Source organism: Pyrgilauda ruficollis, unplaced genomic scaffold (genome assembly GCF_017590135.1).
Source record: "Pyrgilauda ruficollis isolate IOZ18807 unplaced genomic scaffold, ASM1759013v1 scaffold6, whole genome shotgun sequence".
Classification (NCBI taxonomy): domain Eukaryota; kingdom Metazoa; phylum Chordata; class Aves; order Passeriformes; family Passeridae; genus Pyrgilauda; species Pyrgilauda ruficollis.
The window spans coordinates 13,034,422-13,052,264 of NW_024527710.1; the positions used below are offsets into that span (position 1 = coordinate 13,034,422).

Sequence of the window (17,843 nt, forward strand, 5' to 3'; positions counted from 1 at the left end):
GAATCAAGCCGGGTTTTTTTGTTGAAGTATCTAAATTGGCCATGAATGCTACCTACTCATTCGTTTGTGAGTATCTTTAAAAATAGCTATTGTATCTATGAAACTTAAGGGTGGTTTTTTTCCCTTTTCTCTTATTTTGCTATAGATAATTAGCACCATGGAGCCTCAGGTGTCGAATGGCCCTACTTCCAATACAACCAATGGACCCTCCAGCAACAGTAGAAACTGCCCTTCCCCCATGCAGACAGGGGCTGCTACAGATGACAGCAAAACCAACCTCATAGTCAACTATTTACCCCAGAACATGACCCAGGAGGAGTTCAGGAGTCTCTTCGGGAGCATTGGTGAAATCGAATCCTGCAAGCTCGTGAGAGACAAAATCACAGGTAAGCGCTTCGCGTTGTGGGTTTTGCCTGCTAAGGCTCACCTCGTGTTTGGGGTCAGCAGAGCCTTGGTGCTTTTGTATTGCAAGTGCTAACACAGGGAACGCAGCAGATGCAGTGCTTAACTTCAGGGGCAAGCCTTTCCTTTTCAGTGCTGCACACTGGATCTAGAGCAGCTGAGAAGCCCCTTGTCTCTCAGCCTCTACAGATCTGGGGGACAAGTCTGAACATTGCCAGTCTGCCTGTGTGTAACACACTGTGCAGCTTCTTGCAGGAGAGCTTAGACAGTGGCCTTGCTTTCCTGTTCATTCCCATTTTCATTTAACATGGACTTATCTGAATAGCTTGAGCCAACTGATGGTTCCTAATTCTGACTCTGCCATTTGAGCTTCACCAAACGCTCGTTACATTTCTGCCTGTGTAAGGACACTGTGAAGTGAGGTGGTTCTGCATGTCCATCATAGCTTATTGACCATGGTGTTCTGGAACAGCAGTGGGCTGTAGTTGAGACATGCTTCTCTGGATTTCATTCAGACATCTGTGCATAATAGTTAATTAACTCTGGTCCCCAAAAACCATTTTGGTTTGAAGGGATCCTTTTTCGTATGAAGCAGCACCCGTTGGTAGGTGCCTTCAGAGTAAAAGCCTCCCATGGCAGATGCTGCCTCAGCAAGGACAGGTCTGCACTGTCACTGGAGGAGGTGTGGATGGGTGCAGATGCACCTGGCCTAATCCAGATCCCTGCTGCTGCAGCCAGGAATCCACTGGTGCACAAGATGGGATGAACAATCAGCTTTTATAGCTTGCTTTATAGGTTAGTTTTCTAGGTTGTGTGTCTACTCGCACCGTAGGTGGGAGCAGCTGAAATTTCACTGCTGTTCAGTGCATCACCAGTGCTGTTATGTTTAGCACAGAGAGCAGCAGCCTTGGGAGAGAAAGGGCTCCAAAAAAGGAGTCAGCTCCCCTCAGAGCCTCTCCTGGCAGCTTGGGTGTGTGCTCTGTGGGAAGAGGCACCATGGGAAGATGAGGAATTAAAATGCAGATCTTCATACCTGCTTCTATAACATCCCGGCAGCCATTGTATTGGCAGCATTAGCATGATCTGCTTAGTGCTTTTCAACATGCAATGCTTCTTTTTTGTTTACTTCCCGACACACAGCAATGCTCTGGTTGAGCACAAGGCACATAACAAATGGCAGTAGCTGCAGGGCAGCTTGAGTCCTCCCTCACAAGTGTAGTCCAGCAGAGCTTTCTTTAGCACATTGACCATGATGTATCTATTGCAATAAATCTTCTGATTTGGCCACAGCTCCGGGTGTTCTGAAAAGAAGATTGAAAAATGGAATTGACTTTTATTTACTTTGGTTTTTTTCTACAGGCCTTTGTTTTTCTTCTAGGCTGAAAATAATCTGAAAAATTTAACTGCAGGTTAGTTTAGTTATTTCAGGCAGAAGTGAAACCTTCATCTACAGGAGTCTAGGGTGCCTAGCTTGAATTTTCATCTTGTGTTTCATGAGCTTTTACTACTTACTCTATCCCTCAAATTCATTATGATGTTCTTACAATATATTTTCGAGACTTAAGAGATCAGTGTTATTTTCATAGGGAATGCGTTGTCTTTGGACAGAGAGCTGTGACTTCATCAACAAGGAACAGTATTCTTTGTTTCATTCCATCTCCAGGCTTTTGTCTTTCTGTTTGAAGATACGAGAAATTTTGTATATCATCTTCTGACATATTCTTGGGTAGTTCTTTTGCCTATGCTTTTTCTTTCAATACAAAGTGCATAAATCTTTGATCACTAAAATACTTTAAAGGAATCATTCTTTTAAAAAAACTTGTGCAGATGCCTTGAGGACATCACCCCTACATGTTGTTTTAAGAGGTGATACAAGTACAAAAGAGCCATATTTGCAAAATAAAAAAAAAATTGTTCTCCAAATTATCTGTGCTGTTTTTGAAAACAGAATTTCATCTGCCAAGGCTTTCAGTCCTGTTATCAAGGCATTGTGCAACATTACTGAATTTGAGGATGCATATTCATTCCTCACATTGAATTCAGAGTTAGTAAATCAAATGCAGTCCTCTGCCAGAAGCAGTTCATGTTTTTAAGGTTCTTAGAACATGTAGAGTAACAAAATGGAAATGCACTGAGGTTATACCCAGCTCATCTTTCTGGATCATCATGTAAGCATGTTCTTCATTAGGCCCCTGGACTGGTTTTTTGGGAGGGGTGGGGTGGAGGTATGCCAGGCTGCAAGAGGAATGCCTGGCTTTTCAGGGGTTCTTTGCTTTTTCCTTGTTAAAAATCAATAGAACTATTTTTTCTGGCAGTGAAAGCTGTATTGCAAAAAAACCCAGTGAATTCTTAAGCTATTGCTGAAGCAGTGAAGATGTGAAATAGTTTAGATTTTGCTTGCTTTTGGTTTTTTTGTTGTTTCTGTTGAAAATTTTGTGGCTTTAATAAATCTGAGCTAAGCATGCTCTGTTTTGTTATGCCTTTAAACAAATGTGCTGTTCTTTCTGTTAAAAGTCTGGTTTGTCTTCATATATTGTAAGTTTGCTTCCTTCTTGCTGGGCTGAATTATCAGGCAAATCAAAAAAAGTCAGAATAAAAAGCTGTAGAGAGAGCTTGCTTCAAGAAAAATAGAAAAGGTCATAAACCAAATAATGATTAAATAGTTATCCTGGCAAAACCATAGTAGAAAATCTCAAATGTATTTCTGAAGCTAGGTAGCATTGAATTGGCTCATGTAAAAGATTCTATTTCACTTATCAAGGAGATGCAAAGTTTTTTTGGGGGGGAATAATGTTGAGTCTTCTGAAATGGTTTTTTCAAGGAGTTAAAAGGTATAGAAAGTCTTTTTAAACATACTGGATCTCTCCAATAAAATTCATGACCTGAACTCTTTTATTAATTTTAAATTTGGTTAAACAATGACAGGAATAGTCATCTGCTCCAAGTCTTTTTGCAGTCTTAGAACAGTAGTAGGAGTTTTTAATAAAATTGGTTGATGAAGTTGCCCCCTCGCTTTGGAAAGGCACATGTTAAAACAAGCATATTCCTTTACTAAAAAACTATGCTAATTTGGTAGTACACCGTGCTGAGTTGAATAGGAATGACAGCTTCTAAGACAGCCTTTAATTTGGTATTCAAAACCAAAATCGTAAACTTGGGTTTTGTTTGGTAGCTTCTCAGAACAGGCAGGATATACAGTAGCATTTTTTAAAGATGCTAATGACTTGAGAGAGGAGATGGAAGTCAGGCATACATTTTAATTATGGGGGAGGGGTTGCAATAGCAAAAATGGTTTGGGTTTTTTTTTCCACTGCGGAGATTTTAAGGGAATGAGACAAGGAAAAACAGACTGAAGATAGTTGCCTTCATTTGGCAGGGGTGTTTAATAAAAGCAGAACTTGTGGTTGTAAAGTGTGCTTATTAAATTCTTCATTTACACTACCTAATTAATTCTAGCATTTTAAATTAACAGTGAAACTGGTCCCTGCTGTACCATTTCATAGCTACAGCATATTTCGTCCAACAACCCAGTTGTTCAGGTTTAATCAGCTGCGCTCAAAAAATGAGAAGGAACTTAGGTTAAAAAAAAAAACCAGCTAAGTGGCATAAACATTTTAGAACAGCATTAGATGAGAGGAGGTGACTTCAGGGAGGAAACCTATGGCTTCGGGTGGATGTGAGTGAGGCTCAGCACTAATCAGAAATGCTAAGTTAGAGAGTGTTGCAGATGCTCTTTATTTCTTATTTTGTCTGAAGAAAACCAGTGACAAATATCTTCATTGCTTCAGGGAGAGGGCTTGAATTCATGGGAATTTTCAGAAAAGAAATGCTTAATTTGTTTTGTCCTGTGTTTTCAAACAAAAGATCCAGTCAGTGTACTGTCCGTCAGACACTGTAAGTGCTGCTGGCCCTCTGAGTTGTCCTTGTTGACATAGTTTGTGTGTGGGAGAAGGGGATGTTTGTTACTAATTTTTTAATTCATTTGCTAGGTTTTTTTTTTCCCTTTTTTGTTTCTCTGTACCTTACCCAGGAACTTACCTCTTTGAATCTTCAGATGATTGGTATCCAAAAATCTTTGGCTTGCAAATCTTTCACATCTTCAAATGATCCAGGAACACTGCAAAGCAGAATTTATTTATTGATACAAGATTTCTGTGCATCCCTTAAGTTATGGCAGGCTTTGCATAATTCTAGTGTGTGGCACAATTTGATGTTCTTTGCATGTATAATCAGGAGCTTCATTGTTCCTCTATCCAGAATATAACTGTTGTTTTTGGGATTTTTTAATGGTTCTTTTCTGAATTTGGAATTCTTTTAAGATTACGTACAAAGACTGAAGCCTTTCACTTTGGTTTCAGGTATTTATAATAGTACTAATGTAGGTTTAGATTAAAACTACAGTTCAGAAATCATCATGACATTGCAAGTATAATTTAAATATCAGCGAGTGAAAAGGAGAGAAAGAAATACTGACTGCTTTACCTGTAGTCTTTAGACGATGTGGATTGTCCACTCCTTAGTCCTTGGATGTTTAAGCATAGGATCCAAGAACCAAACCTACTAAAATGGCAGAATCAGAAATCATGCAGCATTGTTAGAGTACAGGAAGGTGTTTTTCACATGAGTAGTGTGCAGTGCACATTCTTCTGTGGAAACCAATAAATTGTTGACCTGGGAAGGCTGTTCTGCTCCTTCAATCCAGAAGTTTGTCCACACTGAGTTGGTTTTATGTGCCGTCTAGAAAAAAATTTTTCAACTTTCCTGTAAAATAAGAAACCCATATTGAAAAGCTGCTGCTGTAAAAAACAGACCAGATTTTAATCAACTAAATGATGGGGAGCTAGTGTGTTTCTATCTAGAACATGCTGTTCAGAGCTGCATGTTTGCAGTTTGCTGAAGTTTGGAGCTTAATTAAGCAACCTTAATTTCAGCATCTGCATTTGGAAAGCAAGGGATGGAGAAGGTGTATATCCTCAGGAGCAGAAGCCATTAAATGCGCACTGGTGATGCCCAGGGAGGCAGGAGAGAAGCAGACAGGAATGGTCATGTTCTCCAGGAGGGAATTTCTGGGGTCTAATGGCAGATGTACAGTAGCAGGAAAACACTGAAGCTTTCCCTGGTAAGCAGACATCACCTAGTATTGGCCCAGTGTTTGCAGCAGCCAAGTTTTATGTGTTTTCATTGGAGATTTTGAGGCATGATAGAGTAGATAACCAGGAGGTCCCAGTGGGTCCATCTGGGTTGGAGTCAAAGGACGACTCTGGAATCTCATCAAAATGTGAAGAGACAAAGCAAAAATGGGACTAATGGCTAAATTTATTTACAGGGAACAGAGCTTTGGTAAAGCAGTTTTGACAATAGGTAACTATTGCAGGTTAAGTCTACAGGTGAAACACTTAAACTGGAAATTGCAGAGATATTAGTGAAATTGTGCTGCTTTGTCAAGGAGAGAAAAGATTTATTTTTATTTAAGGGAAATAGTTCACAGCTATTTATGCTTAGAAGCTGCAGATAGAACATGTATTCACTGAAAAATTCATTTACAAAGGCTGGCAGTGTTTCGTCTATATTTTCTTTAATAATTTTGTAAAATGGTGTGCCAAAAGTGTCCTGTGGAAAGAAAAAAAAAGACCTGTATGCAGACTAATATAGCTTACAGTGAAACCCAGCATTAGGGTACCTGATTTGACTGAAAGTTTAACCTGAACATAAACTACTTCTGCATTTGATGTCCAGTTCACTGATTGTGCTTTGGAAGTACCTTCCATTTTGAGATATTACTGGTTCCAGCAGTTTTCCCCACGTAAAATGCATTAAACAGATAGGATTATAGAATGCAAGGATTATGTTAGATAAGACTTATAAACTCTTTAGAAAGTATGTAAACACTCATGCCTCATAGCATAAGCCCACCTAATAACAGGTTTAGGAGAAAAATACCTTGTAGAGGTAGTTTGTTCCCTTGTTGACTTGGAAGAGGTTTTTAGTAATTCTCTGTAAAGCAGTGGTAACTAGTCACTGATCTCTGATCATTTGTGGCACAGATCTTGTTGCCCTGGACTGAGTGTTAGCAGCAATTTCATTGCTCTGGTAGAGGAGGAGAATTAATACAGTCCTTAAGAACAGGGGGAAGAATGCTTTCATGCGGTGGTGTTCACCATAAATTGAATATATATTTCTGGTATTTGGCTTGATTGCATTTAAAGGCCATATTTAGTAGTGCCCCTCAAATTGACTGTATAGAGAGTCTCTGTAAGAAGCAGTGGAGTTCTTGCATTTGACTTCATTGAAAGCAAAAGCCTTAGTATTTGCTGAAATAGGAAAAATATTTATACAGCAAAGTACTCAGCTAGAGTTCTTTTGTCTGAAAAAATAATACCAAATTAGGTGAATTGCCTTAGGTTTTTCAGGAAGTGACTGTACATTGGCACCACTGTATTTATTAGGTAAAGGAGATTTGTATGGAAGTTACTTCTTTGTGTTGGATGCATAGACAAATGCAGTGAGGAAAGAGTGGTCAGAGCAGTGTTAGTGCAGCTGAAAGTCAAGTGCCCAGAGAAGCAGAAGTCTAAGGTAATGTAGTTTGGAACTGAAAAGAAAAAAATTCTTTCTGCTCATCAGATAGAATACAGACAATGTTTTATTTTTTCATTTTATGCAGAGAATGAAATATTAAAAGATATGGAAAACCAGACATGTTTCAGAGTCTTTTAAATTTGAAATCTAGAATTATTTTTAAAGGACTAAATATATGGCTCTGAATGTTATTAAAGACCTTTGATAAATTGATCTTAATTTCATAGCCTAGTTATTTTTACAGCTTATTTCCTGAAGTATATTCTGTTCTGGAGCAGAGATAAACGCAATTTCCATGTTGCATATCCTATTTTAAGGGCTGCAGATTCAAGACAATCCCCAAATATTGATTATTTTAATGAACACTTGCATTAAGTATCTGAACTTAGCACTGTGGGGGAGGAGACACAGAAATGGTAGCGAGTGTCTCAGTGCTGGATCTCTAAAATGTTTTTTGTGTCATTTGATGTCTGTGCTGAACGCTGAGGAAAATGGTCAAATTAGCATCCATCATTTTCTTTATCACTTCTCTGCAGTCCCCTGGTGCAGACTCTGTGCTGGCGAACAAAAGAATTTTGATTTCTTGATTATTGGAGGAAAGCAATTGAAATGAGTGTTGGGGCAAATAGGCAGAGAGCAAGCAGGCACAGCCCTTGTGCTGCAGAAGAGCTTTCTAATTAACTTCTCTGGTTTCAATCCTGAGCTGCTTCTGAAGTGTATTAAATGCCTCTAATGCATATTTAGAGTATTCTTCAGTTTTTGCTGCTTGGTTTGAGTAAATACCATCACCTTCCCATCAAGCCCAGTGTGGAAGGATTACCAGGGTGATTTTCCTCAACAGCACAAGCACGCCAACAGCTTTCAGCTCATGACCTCCTGATACAAGGTTACTTGTGAGGCTTTCTGGTGTGTCTGCTGACCTTCTACTCTGAGCATTTTTTCCATCCCTCCTATCACCTGTGTTGAAGACCAGCTGTCTGCCAGGGATCAGGCAGTGAAATGGCTCTGGTGCAACCCTCTGTTGGTGGCACTCCACCCTTCACTTCTAGTGTTCTCTCTCCTTTTTGGATCATTCTGCCTTCTCCTCAAGAAGCCCAGACCCTGTGCTTCAGCACTTGTGCACAGCTGCTTCTCTCCATAACTTTTTCTTTTCTTTCTTTTTAGCCCAAGGAGAAAGGGGAGGAAAGGAATGTGAGTGCCAGGAAAGCTCTGGGAAACTGTGAGCCACTAGCAAGGCACTCCCTTCCAGCTGAGGCAGGGTCCTGTGGGGCAGCAGCAGACAGCACACCCAGGTACCTGTCAGGGCTCCAAGGCTGACTTTCCCAGCATTTCTCCATTCTCTGGTGCTCAAGGAGTTCTGCCCTCCAGCCACACTTATGAGCAGCACAGCTGTACTGCGGCTGTCACCTCTGCCTGGTTCCCCTGTGCTTTTGCTACACAGCTTGTCCAGGAAGAGAAGTGACCTGTGTGAAACCAGTCCAAATGCTTTGGAAAGTGATCTGCCTCCTGCTCTCTCTTTTCACAAGGCTAATTTTCACCAACAGTGCATTTGGAGTTTCTTCTTGACTTTCAGAAGGTGTTCAGTAAACTCGTGACTGGGGTTACTTGACCTGCCTGCAGTAGCTCATTCTCTGAATCAGTGAGCCAGGGAGTCCTTGTCCCTTCTGTCTTGCAGAGCTGATCCATCATCAGTTGACTTCCCCCTAGCAAGCTGTTTGTTTTCTCTTCAGCCAAAAGAGTTCTGCCAAGGTGATCTTCACCTTGGCTTCTGGGAATGGTCAGTGTGAGACCTTCAGACCAGTATTGGGATCTGCTGCTTCCAGGAGTGTGAATGGCCTCAGCATTCCTGCCTCTCCTGTTTTCTGCTACCTCAGTTGATGTGCAGTCACTAAACTGATGGAAGTGATCATTCAGTTTCCATCCCCTCAGAATACATCCTTCAGGTTTTTGCTTTTGGAGTTACACTCACTGTGACTTGAGGAAAGACCCATTTACATGATCAAGCCAACCTCTTTTCTATCTGTTTGTCAAATGGGATGCAGTTTGTCAAGGGCAAAGTTCCTTTTGGGATATTTACTGCATGGAGGTCTTCCCTGACCTTAAATCCTTTTTTTCCTCCTTTGCTTCCAGAACACTTCAGAAGTTCAATCTCACTGCTTGGAAACTTAGGCCACCATTTTAAACTGACTTACAGTTAAAACTTCTTCTAATTTCGCTGTTAAACGTAAGGATATATCAAGAGGGTGTTTTCTACACCCTTAATACTACTCACCACCTCTTTTCTCTTGCTTAAAGCATGGCTTCTCTTGCTGCCTGAACTGGGAGTCCAGCAGTCTTTGTGTGCAGCTCACTGGCAGTCCTGTGCTTAGAGTCAGCACAGATAACCATCTCGGGAATCTGGGCTATTGGAAGTTGCTCTGATGCACAGTCTTTGCCAACAAATCTCTGGATTGCATCAGCATTCTCATGTCCTGTGCTTCATTCCTGGAATAGTCATTGATAGGGTACTGCAGCCTCTGACTTGTCAAACTGTGATGCAGCCTGAGTTTTGTTTGGGCTCTTCTGAATCTCTCCACATCTATTAAGAAAGGTTTTGCCCAGGTACCATGTTTCCCATTTCTGTGAGTTCACAATCTCGTGGTCACTCTCCACTCTCATTCTTGTCAAATTCTCGTTCTCTGAAAAGAGAAGAGGGAAAGAAAGCATCATGGCCAGTTCATTTATTTGGCTTTGCTCACTGGCACTGCTTTGGCTGACTCACTGCTGCATGTTGTTGGATTCCTGAGCAGGATCCATCACTGACTTTGCAGATGTTGCTGCTTGCCCCTGGTAGGAATTTGAGTGCAAGTAACTGACTTGCAGGTGCTGCTGGAGGCAGGATATTGGAGCAGGCAGACCTCTGCTTTGACACAGTACTGCTGTTCTTACGACTCTCAGCATCTGTTTAATCAGTGGAATATATCAGCTTGAGGCGGGGAAAAAAACTGAACACTTATTACTTTTATTCACAAGTGCCTAAACTGCCTTTTTTTTTTCCCAGTTAGATGGTTTTCAAGGGGTATTGCAAAAGCAGATGGACAAAAAGCTGCGTCATACTCACCTGCAAGCAAACAAATGGCAGCATTGCCAGCGTGATTAATTGTTCCTGTACTAGAGGGACTGCTGTTCCTGCAGTACAGGCTCTAATCTCCCTGCTGCCCTGTTCAGATAATTGTGCTCACACACATTTGGAAGCACCTTAAGTTAGGTATCAACAGGCTTCCTTCCTCTTGCTGCAGAATTCTAGGACCCAAGAAATGAGGCTGTCTCCTTCTTCCCTGGGAAGCTGTTAGCTGGATGGAGGGGGTGTATTGACTTTCCTGGCTGTGAGGATGGTAGGTAGGGCATGAGAAGATAGGACATGTAACAAGAAGTATTCTCCAGCAGTTCCTTTTTTAGACTCCTCTGTTCTCCTACTTGCTGTATCTGTGTCATTTCTATTTACCAGTGCATGTCTTTGCCCAGTTCTCTGTTTCTTTAAACATTTTCCTGCTCTGGAAGCCGCTTTGTGTTATCCAAAAAAAAAAAGTAAAACCAAAATCCCAGCCCCAAACATGAACAGCTTGGGAGCTTGACTGGTAACATATTTTTCCCTTATGCTTTCTGCTGCATTGGAATAGCTGCTCTGGTGCCTTCATTTTGGTTGTTGGTAGTATTGTGGTCCTCGCTTGCTCCAGGTTAGGTATTTTGCCAAACTGGAAACAAAAGGAACGGGTTTATTGACCACTTAGCTGTGTAATATTGTGAAAAACCTTTTATAAGAGTTCTGTATCACAGAAATTGCACTGTTTTTTGTGGTGGTAAGCCAACAATGGCAGAAATCTGCCACTTTGAAAAGAACAGAATTTTTATGCTGGAGAAAATTTACTGAGGAGCATACTCATGCTGATATTCTTCTCAAAAAATTACCAAGGTTGTGATAGAACTAAGTAGTATGTGCACACAAAGTCATAATATTTTCTCCTTGAAGTAGTTTTCATTACTTCTGTTACCTGCAGGTACCTAAAAGGAATGTTACAAACATTTGAAACCCTACTTAAATTCCTGCTCCTGCTTTAAGATTCTTGGAAGCTGTCTTAAAGGCTGAAACAAATTCATGGTGAGGCTCTCTGCAGTCTATATATCAGTGCATTACAAAATTTTTATAGGTAGCATGTTTTGGAATATGATGAAGTAGCTTTACCTTTCTCAGCATCTTTCCAGATGCTGTGTAAAGTCATCTACGTAAATCTAACTATTACAGATTAACCTTCTGAGCTGTCAGGTTGCAGCTTTTATTTATGTTTCTGCTGATCAGATTAAAAATGCTGCAGTCACGGGTTGTGTTGTTAATATTAAATTTTGTATTTCAGTCTGTAATAAATTACTTTCCTCTGTGCATTGGAAAAAGTGGTTAGTAGAGCTCAGAGTTTAATTAGTAGGCTGTTGATGAGACAGAACAGGTATTGAGAGTCATTGTTCTGAATTACTGTGAAATTTGTTAGTATTGTTGTGGCTTTTGTTTTTTGCTGTTTGACAGGGGCTGAGGTACAAAACCTTAAATGTTGCTGAATTAAATCATTTAATGACAAAATTACCAGGGCTTTGAGTTTGCAGTCAAACAGGTTTCAGATATTGATGATGCAGTATAATATTATGTCCTACTTAATATGCTTGTTTTGCAAAACATACTCTTGTTTTTCTCCAGTTCTATGTTCCTCTGCCATTTCCTTTAGACTGGAAGCATTACTGCCACCATTTCTACATGAAATTATTCCAAGTTTGCTGATGCACTGGCTTTTTCAGATCTTGGCTGTGTCTTCCCCATGTTCTCTGCTTGCTTCCTTCTTATTGACAGAGTATGTTTTTGGCCTTTTTAATAAAAATCTCTAGCCTATGAATGAAGATTTTTGTTCAACCAGGACTCTTTTCACTCTGTGGTTCTCTTACCCTTCATGAAAGTAGGAACCTTGGTCTGTGTGCAGGGTCTGTCCTGGTTCTGTCCTTTTGCCTTTCTTCTACCACTCACTGCCATCATTTTCTAGTGGAGCTTCTTGTAAGCTTTGACTCTGGGTGTTTGGCATTGCCCTTTTTCATACAAGTTTGGTACATTTGCACCAAAACTGTGCATGTGGTATGGTATGGACTCACTGTACTCTGAACTTACTGTGCCTTTGGTTGAAGCCTGACCAGTGAATAATCACTGTTTCTTTTGGTTTGCCTTCAGCTTCTGGTCCATTGTTCAGTATTAAATTTTTAGTTGCATTCTACTTTCATCTGAATTTCAGAAGTGCCAGCATTTGGGATGATATGCAGGAGGGATGATACATCTGCTGTAATGAAGCGTGTGCCTCTTCTGTGACCTGCTGGGTCATGCTCTTGGAGTGCCTTTTCTCTTTGGTTCCAGACAATGATTCTTTCTACCCTCTTGTAATTTCATATTTTTTTGAGTAACAATATTAAAAGCAGCACACTTCTAATATTTCATGTTCAGTCATAGTCTTTACGCATTTGAAATATCTATAGGCTTCTGTATCTCACTTTGGTAAAATTTCATCAAAAGATACCGTACTTCAGTGTTTTAACACTGAACACTTCTAAGCTTGTATCTTAAGTTACTCTTGAGCCTTAGGTCTTATTTTTAAAACATCGTGACTGCAGAAATTTGCCTTCAGTTCATTGCCTTCCTTTTCTCTGGTACATACATTCCTGGTTGGAGTTGTGTGGTCCTTTACCATTCTTTCTGTACTGCTAGTGTGGTGATGCTGTGTGCTTTTTCCTCAGTGTGACATCCCCTGTTTGGGATGAGAACTGCTTCTTACAGCCTAATGCATGCTTGGTATGATGCAGTGACTTCTTTAATTCCTTTTGCAGATTCTTTTTCCATACTGCTGATAACCATTTTTATGTGCTACTGCATCTTTCAGGGGGTTTTTATCTGGTTCTATTTGTTTTCACTTTTTCTCACTGAATCTTGTTTTCACTTAGCCTGCTTGTTTCCAATGTCTGCATTTTTGTGTTTAAGTTGTCTCTTCAGCATTGAATTTACTGTTCAGGATAGACAAGTCATGGCTGTTTCTTGTCCATTCATGCCTGTCCCCAGAACACTGGATTTTTATAGTACAGTCCCTGTTCTGTTCTGGGACAAAGCAGGGAGGAGTGCAGCCTTGCTCTTCTCGGAACAGCTACTAATTCAGAAGCTGTGTGCTCCTTGAAGGAAGGGGGAGGAGAAGATGAAAAGAAGGGGAAGCAAGAGATGTCAACTGAGGGGAGCAAAATCCAAATATTTGTTCAGAAATGGAACTCACTTGTCTTGTGTATGTCAGGAGCAGTAGCTTTTCAAAACCTATTTAATCAGTTGCATGCAGTAGTATGAACACACCCATGCTGAAAATCCAGTTTTGCATTTAAAGAAACTTGATAAAAGCAAGCAAACAAAAAAGAAAAAGGAGGATAATATATTCTACAGAACACAAAATGTGTGTGTTGTTTACAAGATATCTCTAGCCCAGCACAACTCTCAATGGGCCAATGATAAGGTATCCAATCTTAGCGGGGGGGAGCTGCAGTTTTAGCTCCCTGTTTTAGTGGCTGTGTTACTCTGTCCAAGTTCACCTTGGAAATTGTGATGCCTTTCAGTTTTTCTTCTCTATAACAGGAACAAAAGTGCTTTCCTCAATGGTGTTTGTGACGAAAGATGTGTTTTAGAGGTAAAATGCTTCCATGCTATGGTAGTGGGAACTGCAGAAGACTCCAGCCAAGTCAGCAGCATCTGTCTCAAAGTGCCACTTAAACTTAGCAGGCAGATTAGTCCATGTCCTCAAGCACAGCAGTGGCACAGCTGACTTGGTTGGACTCTGTAGTCTGCAGGTAAGAGCAAAGCCTTGTTTCAGGTGATATGCAGAACATCTGAAATGATAGAAGCCTTTAGGACACTGTAAGGCACGATTTTCAAGAGCAGGTGTGTCTCACCTTGCTGGTGTGGTCAAGTATTAAATGGAGTAGTTGCATGGTTTTGGAAGTCCTCTTGAAGTTTCTGCAGAGGTAGGATTTTTTCAAGGATCTGGTGGCACTGGGCAGCCCCAGGCTGTCAAAGTGTGCTCCATCTTGTTCTGTGTTGGGAGTTGGATATATGGGGCCATTCCAAAGTGAAAATTATTACTGTATCTAATTTTGATAAATGGCAGTTACTGTCAATTGGTATTTGATTTAGACAAGAACTGCTACTGCTTCAGCATCTCTGAAAATCAAGACATTAAATTACACCATCTTGCATTGAGAGATTTGTCAGAACTACAGAAGAGGACAAAACTCATGTGATGTCCTCTGGCACTGCCTGGCAAAATCAAGCTTTCTACGTCAAGGTGCTGGGTGAATGATACTTCTTTCTGTTGTAGGTAGCTTGCAGATGGGTTTGGGGAGTCTTGCTGTGATTTTGAGGTCACTGTGTCCAGGTCCTTGTCGTTCCCTTCCAGTGACATGTGAAGGTCCATGGCTTGCAGTTACCTCACCAGCACTAATAATTTGCTTTAGCTACGTTTATAGGATTTGTTTCACATTTTGGGCAACGCTTCTTTTTATTCCCCTTTTATTTTTCTAGGCTTGTTGTCATGGTATCTGGCACTTCCCATTCAGATATTAAAATTGAGTGAGTGGTGTCTGTATGTCTGGTTCATTTTCCCTCTCTTATCCTCTCCCTGAGGGAGAGTTTTACGTGGGATGTAGCACACTGTTTGCACGGGCTTCCTTTGGGGGATGTTTTAATCATGTAGCAGTGTCTCTTTTGGGGAAGGCCTGGTGCAAGGAGCCCCTTCCACTTGGGCTGGAGTTTATTAAATCCTGTGTGCACAGGGTTCCCGTGGGACCTCATTGTGCAACTCATGTCTCCCCTCGAGCTCCCCGAAAAAGGCCTCACTCCTGCATGAATGAGCTTTTGGCTGAGTCTCTCTGGCATTAAGGCAGTGATAGAAATTTTCCCTGTGCTGATACCTGATGGGGAGGGCCATTGCTGTTTGGGTGTCAGGGCTCTGCCTTAGGAGGAGAGTTTGCTTGAGGGGTCTTGTCCCATCTGAGGATCTTTGTGTCATTGTGTAGCCTTTGCAGGAGCTCTAGCTGTGGAACATAGAGGATTTTTCCCAGAGGTTTGGGGTTAGCTTTACTTTATTTTTTTGTCAAACATAGGTGTGTTGCTTAGGAGGGGATCTGTTACAAGTGCATTTCACTGTTCGTCTACAACACAGCTATGCTCTCCAGTAGCATTTTAAGGATCTACTGAACTCAGATAATGCTTGAGGCTGTTTTTAAGCAAGGACAAATCATGCTTCTTAATTGTAGGTGCACTGTAGCATCACAGCATATCTGGGGCTCTAGATTGGATTGCATTTAAATACAGCTGACCTTTCCTAATGTATAGGGGTGGAATCTTCTCAAAAGAGCTAAGGATAATTCAAATATAGTAATTTGATGGAAGGTTCCAAAACAAAGCTTGTATCCAGACACCTTCCTATAAAAAACAAGTGATTTATCACTCATGCTTGTCTGTTTTTTTCTTTGAGAAAGATTGTGCGTTTTCCATAAATTCTTGCAAAAGTGAGAGTTAATAGGGGGAGAATGTTTTCTTGCTGTTAGTGGACAACGTGTATTGAATGAATCCTAGTTTGTACAAACATAAGGAGTCTGTATTGTAAATAAGCTATAGACTAAATGCGTGCTGTGATAGAGCTGCACGAAGCACAGAACAAGTTACCCTTCATAGATGGGCTGCAGTGAATTGTGACAGTGACAGCCTTAGCTTAATTGTTTGGTCCTAGGAGCACTGTGTGCAGAAGATGCTTCCCTTCTGGTCTGGTTCTCCTGAGACTGCAGTGTGCGTTGCTGGGGTGACAGCAGGTGATTCTCCTTGGTAAAGAGGTGGAGGATGAATGAGACCGACATCACTGGTATAAAAAAGTGTCAGACAAGGTGCAGATTTTGAATTGGTCTCATGATCAGATCTCATTTTCCCTTGATCTGAATTTTCTCTCTATAGCTTACCTCCTTTTTAAGGTGAACAGCTCTGTTTGTTGGTGACTGTTGTGGAAACAACAACAAGAAAAAAAAATGCAAGTCATTTCACTTGACCCTCTTTGTACATTATGAATGTATCATCTCAAGGATATTTATGCAACCTTCTCCAAAATCCTCTACTTCATAAAGCTTGCATATGAGCTGCAGTCATTCCTTTTCATCCCACGAGCGTGTTTAAAAGACTTCTGAATTGGTTTGAAGGCTCACAGGGTGGCGTTCTGAAACGGACCTGCCTACTGGAGCAGGGTCTGCCTTGAATGTCAGAATTCTCTTTGGTTACTCTTCCTTAAAAGACAGAAAGCAATCTCCCTGCCATCCATACATAGGTTCTATTTATTACAAACATCTCAATCTTGAGAAACACTGGGAAAAGTGGTAGAGTTATATGCAGGTTTGATTGGAAGAGCCACAGGTGGACAGTGAGTTGCACTGAGCTTTTGTGACAGAGAGAAGCTCACCCCGTGACCAGTTTCTTCCCTAAATTTCACCGAGGTTTGAACAGGCAAAAATGGATATGTGGCGAATTCATGGTGAGCATTATTTATCTTTTGGTCCCAAAGGCAGTGACTGAAGGCTGTTCCTGTCTGACGGCTCCCGCCTGGCTGATGCGAGATGAGCTGTCAGACGTGCCCTACTTCCGAAGGGAGGGATTGTGTCGGCGCTCGCGGTACGGCTGTCAGGAGGGCAGCTTTAATTAGCTTTTACATTTGGGCAGGGGACAACAAAACCACAATTTGAGGCAGTTCAGATCGCTGCTGTCCCATTCTGTGCTTGTTCTCGTGAGTGACTGCTTATAGTGGGGACCATAGTTCTTTAATGTGTTACATTCCACAGTAATTTATTTCCAAATAAAAAGGATGTTTCTAACCATTTCTTTAACTTACCTGGTCACAGATGGGCAATTAAAAGTTGTACTCATCTCTAAGTTGCTCTTAGAATAGTTTCCTGCAATAGACTTTGAGAAAGTAGTTTGCTTCTGCTTTGCTTGTGGCAATGATTGTTCTTCATAAAACCAGCAGGAACTATGTATTTGTAGAGCTTCAGAGTAGAAGAGATTATAGAGCACTTAACACATCCTGCCAAAATGTTCCCTGGATTAATTTCTGCTTGAGCTAGAGCATAGCTTTCAGAAAAAAATCAAGCCTTCAGAATTTCCGGTGGTAGAACTGACAAAACGGTTGGTAGGTACTTAAATTCATGTTACCTTCTTCACTGTCAAAAACACAGAGCAAATGGCTTCCACAGGAAAACAGCATTTGCTGTGTTGTTTCTAGTCTGGTTTCACTTGCCATGCAGTGGGATTTGGGATACATAACTCCATGGGCAGACATTAGTAAGAAGAAAAATAATTTGTACTTAGTATTAGGTGAATACTAATGTAGTAGTGTTCAGATTCAGCTTCATTCAAATTACTGTCACAACCCTTTTGATCGGGTAGGCAGATTGACCCCCTTATCTCAATTGAAGGAGGTCCTGTGCTGTTGTCAATTCTCAGGGCCCCATTACCAAGGCATCAGTGTCTTCCTTGGAGCACATGCACCAGGACTCAGCAAAAAGCAGGCAGATCAGAAGCAGCAATTTTTCTTTCCATTTCTGATTCTGTGACTTGTATGGCAAGAATAGTTTTAACTCGTGTCAATGTTGCAAGCTTGATGTAGCCTGTGTCAGTCTTTCGTTTCAGCATTCCTAAAGCATGGCGCGGTTAATTTGGTTTGTCAGGATGTAATCTTTGTGCTGTGCAAATGTGTATTTGTGGTTTATTGTGGAACTTAAATTGCTTT

At 41.0% G+C, this 17,843-nt stretch overlaps 1 protein-coding gene across 3 annotated transcripts in view; it reads left to right on the plus strand.

Moving 5' to 3' along the window:
• Positions 1–17,843, plus strand: part of ELAVL4 (ELAV like RNA binding protein 4) — a 62,858-nt gene that overhangs the window by 21,448 nt on the left and 23,567 nt on the right. For all 3 annotated transcript variants that reach the window (XM_041483113.1, XM_041483114.1, XM_041483115.1), the window contains exon 2: positions 146–386. In XM_041483113.1, coding sequence (XP_041339047.1) covers positions 146–386 — 241 coding nt within the window. The remainder of the gene's footprint in view (positions 1–145; positions 387–17,843) is intronic.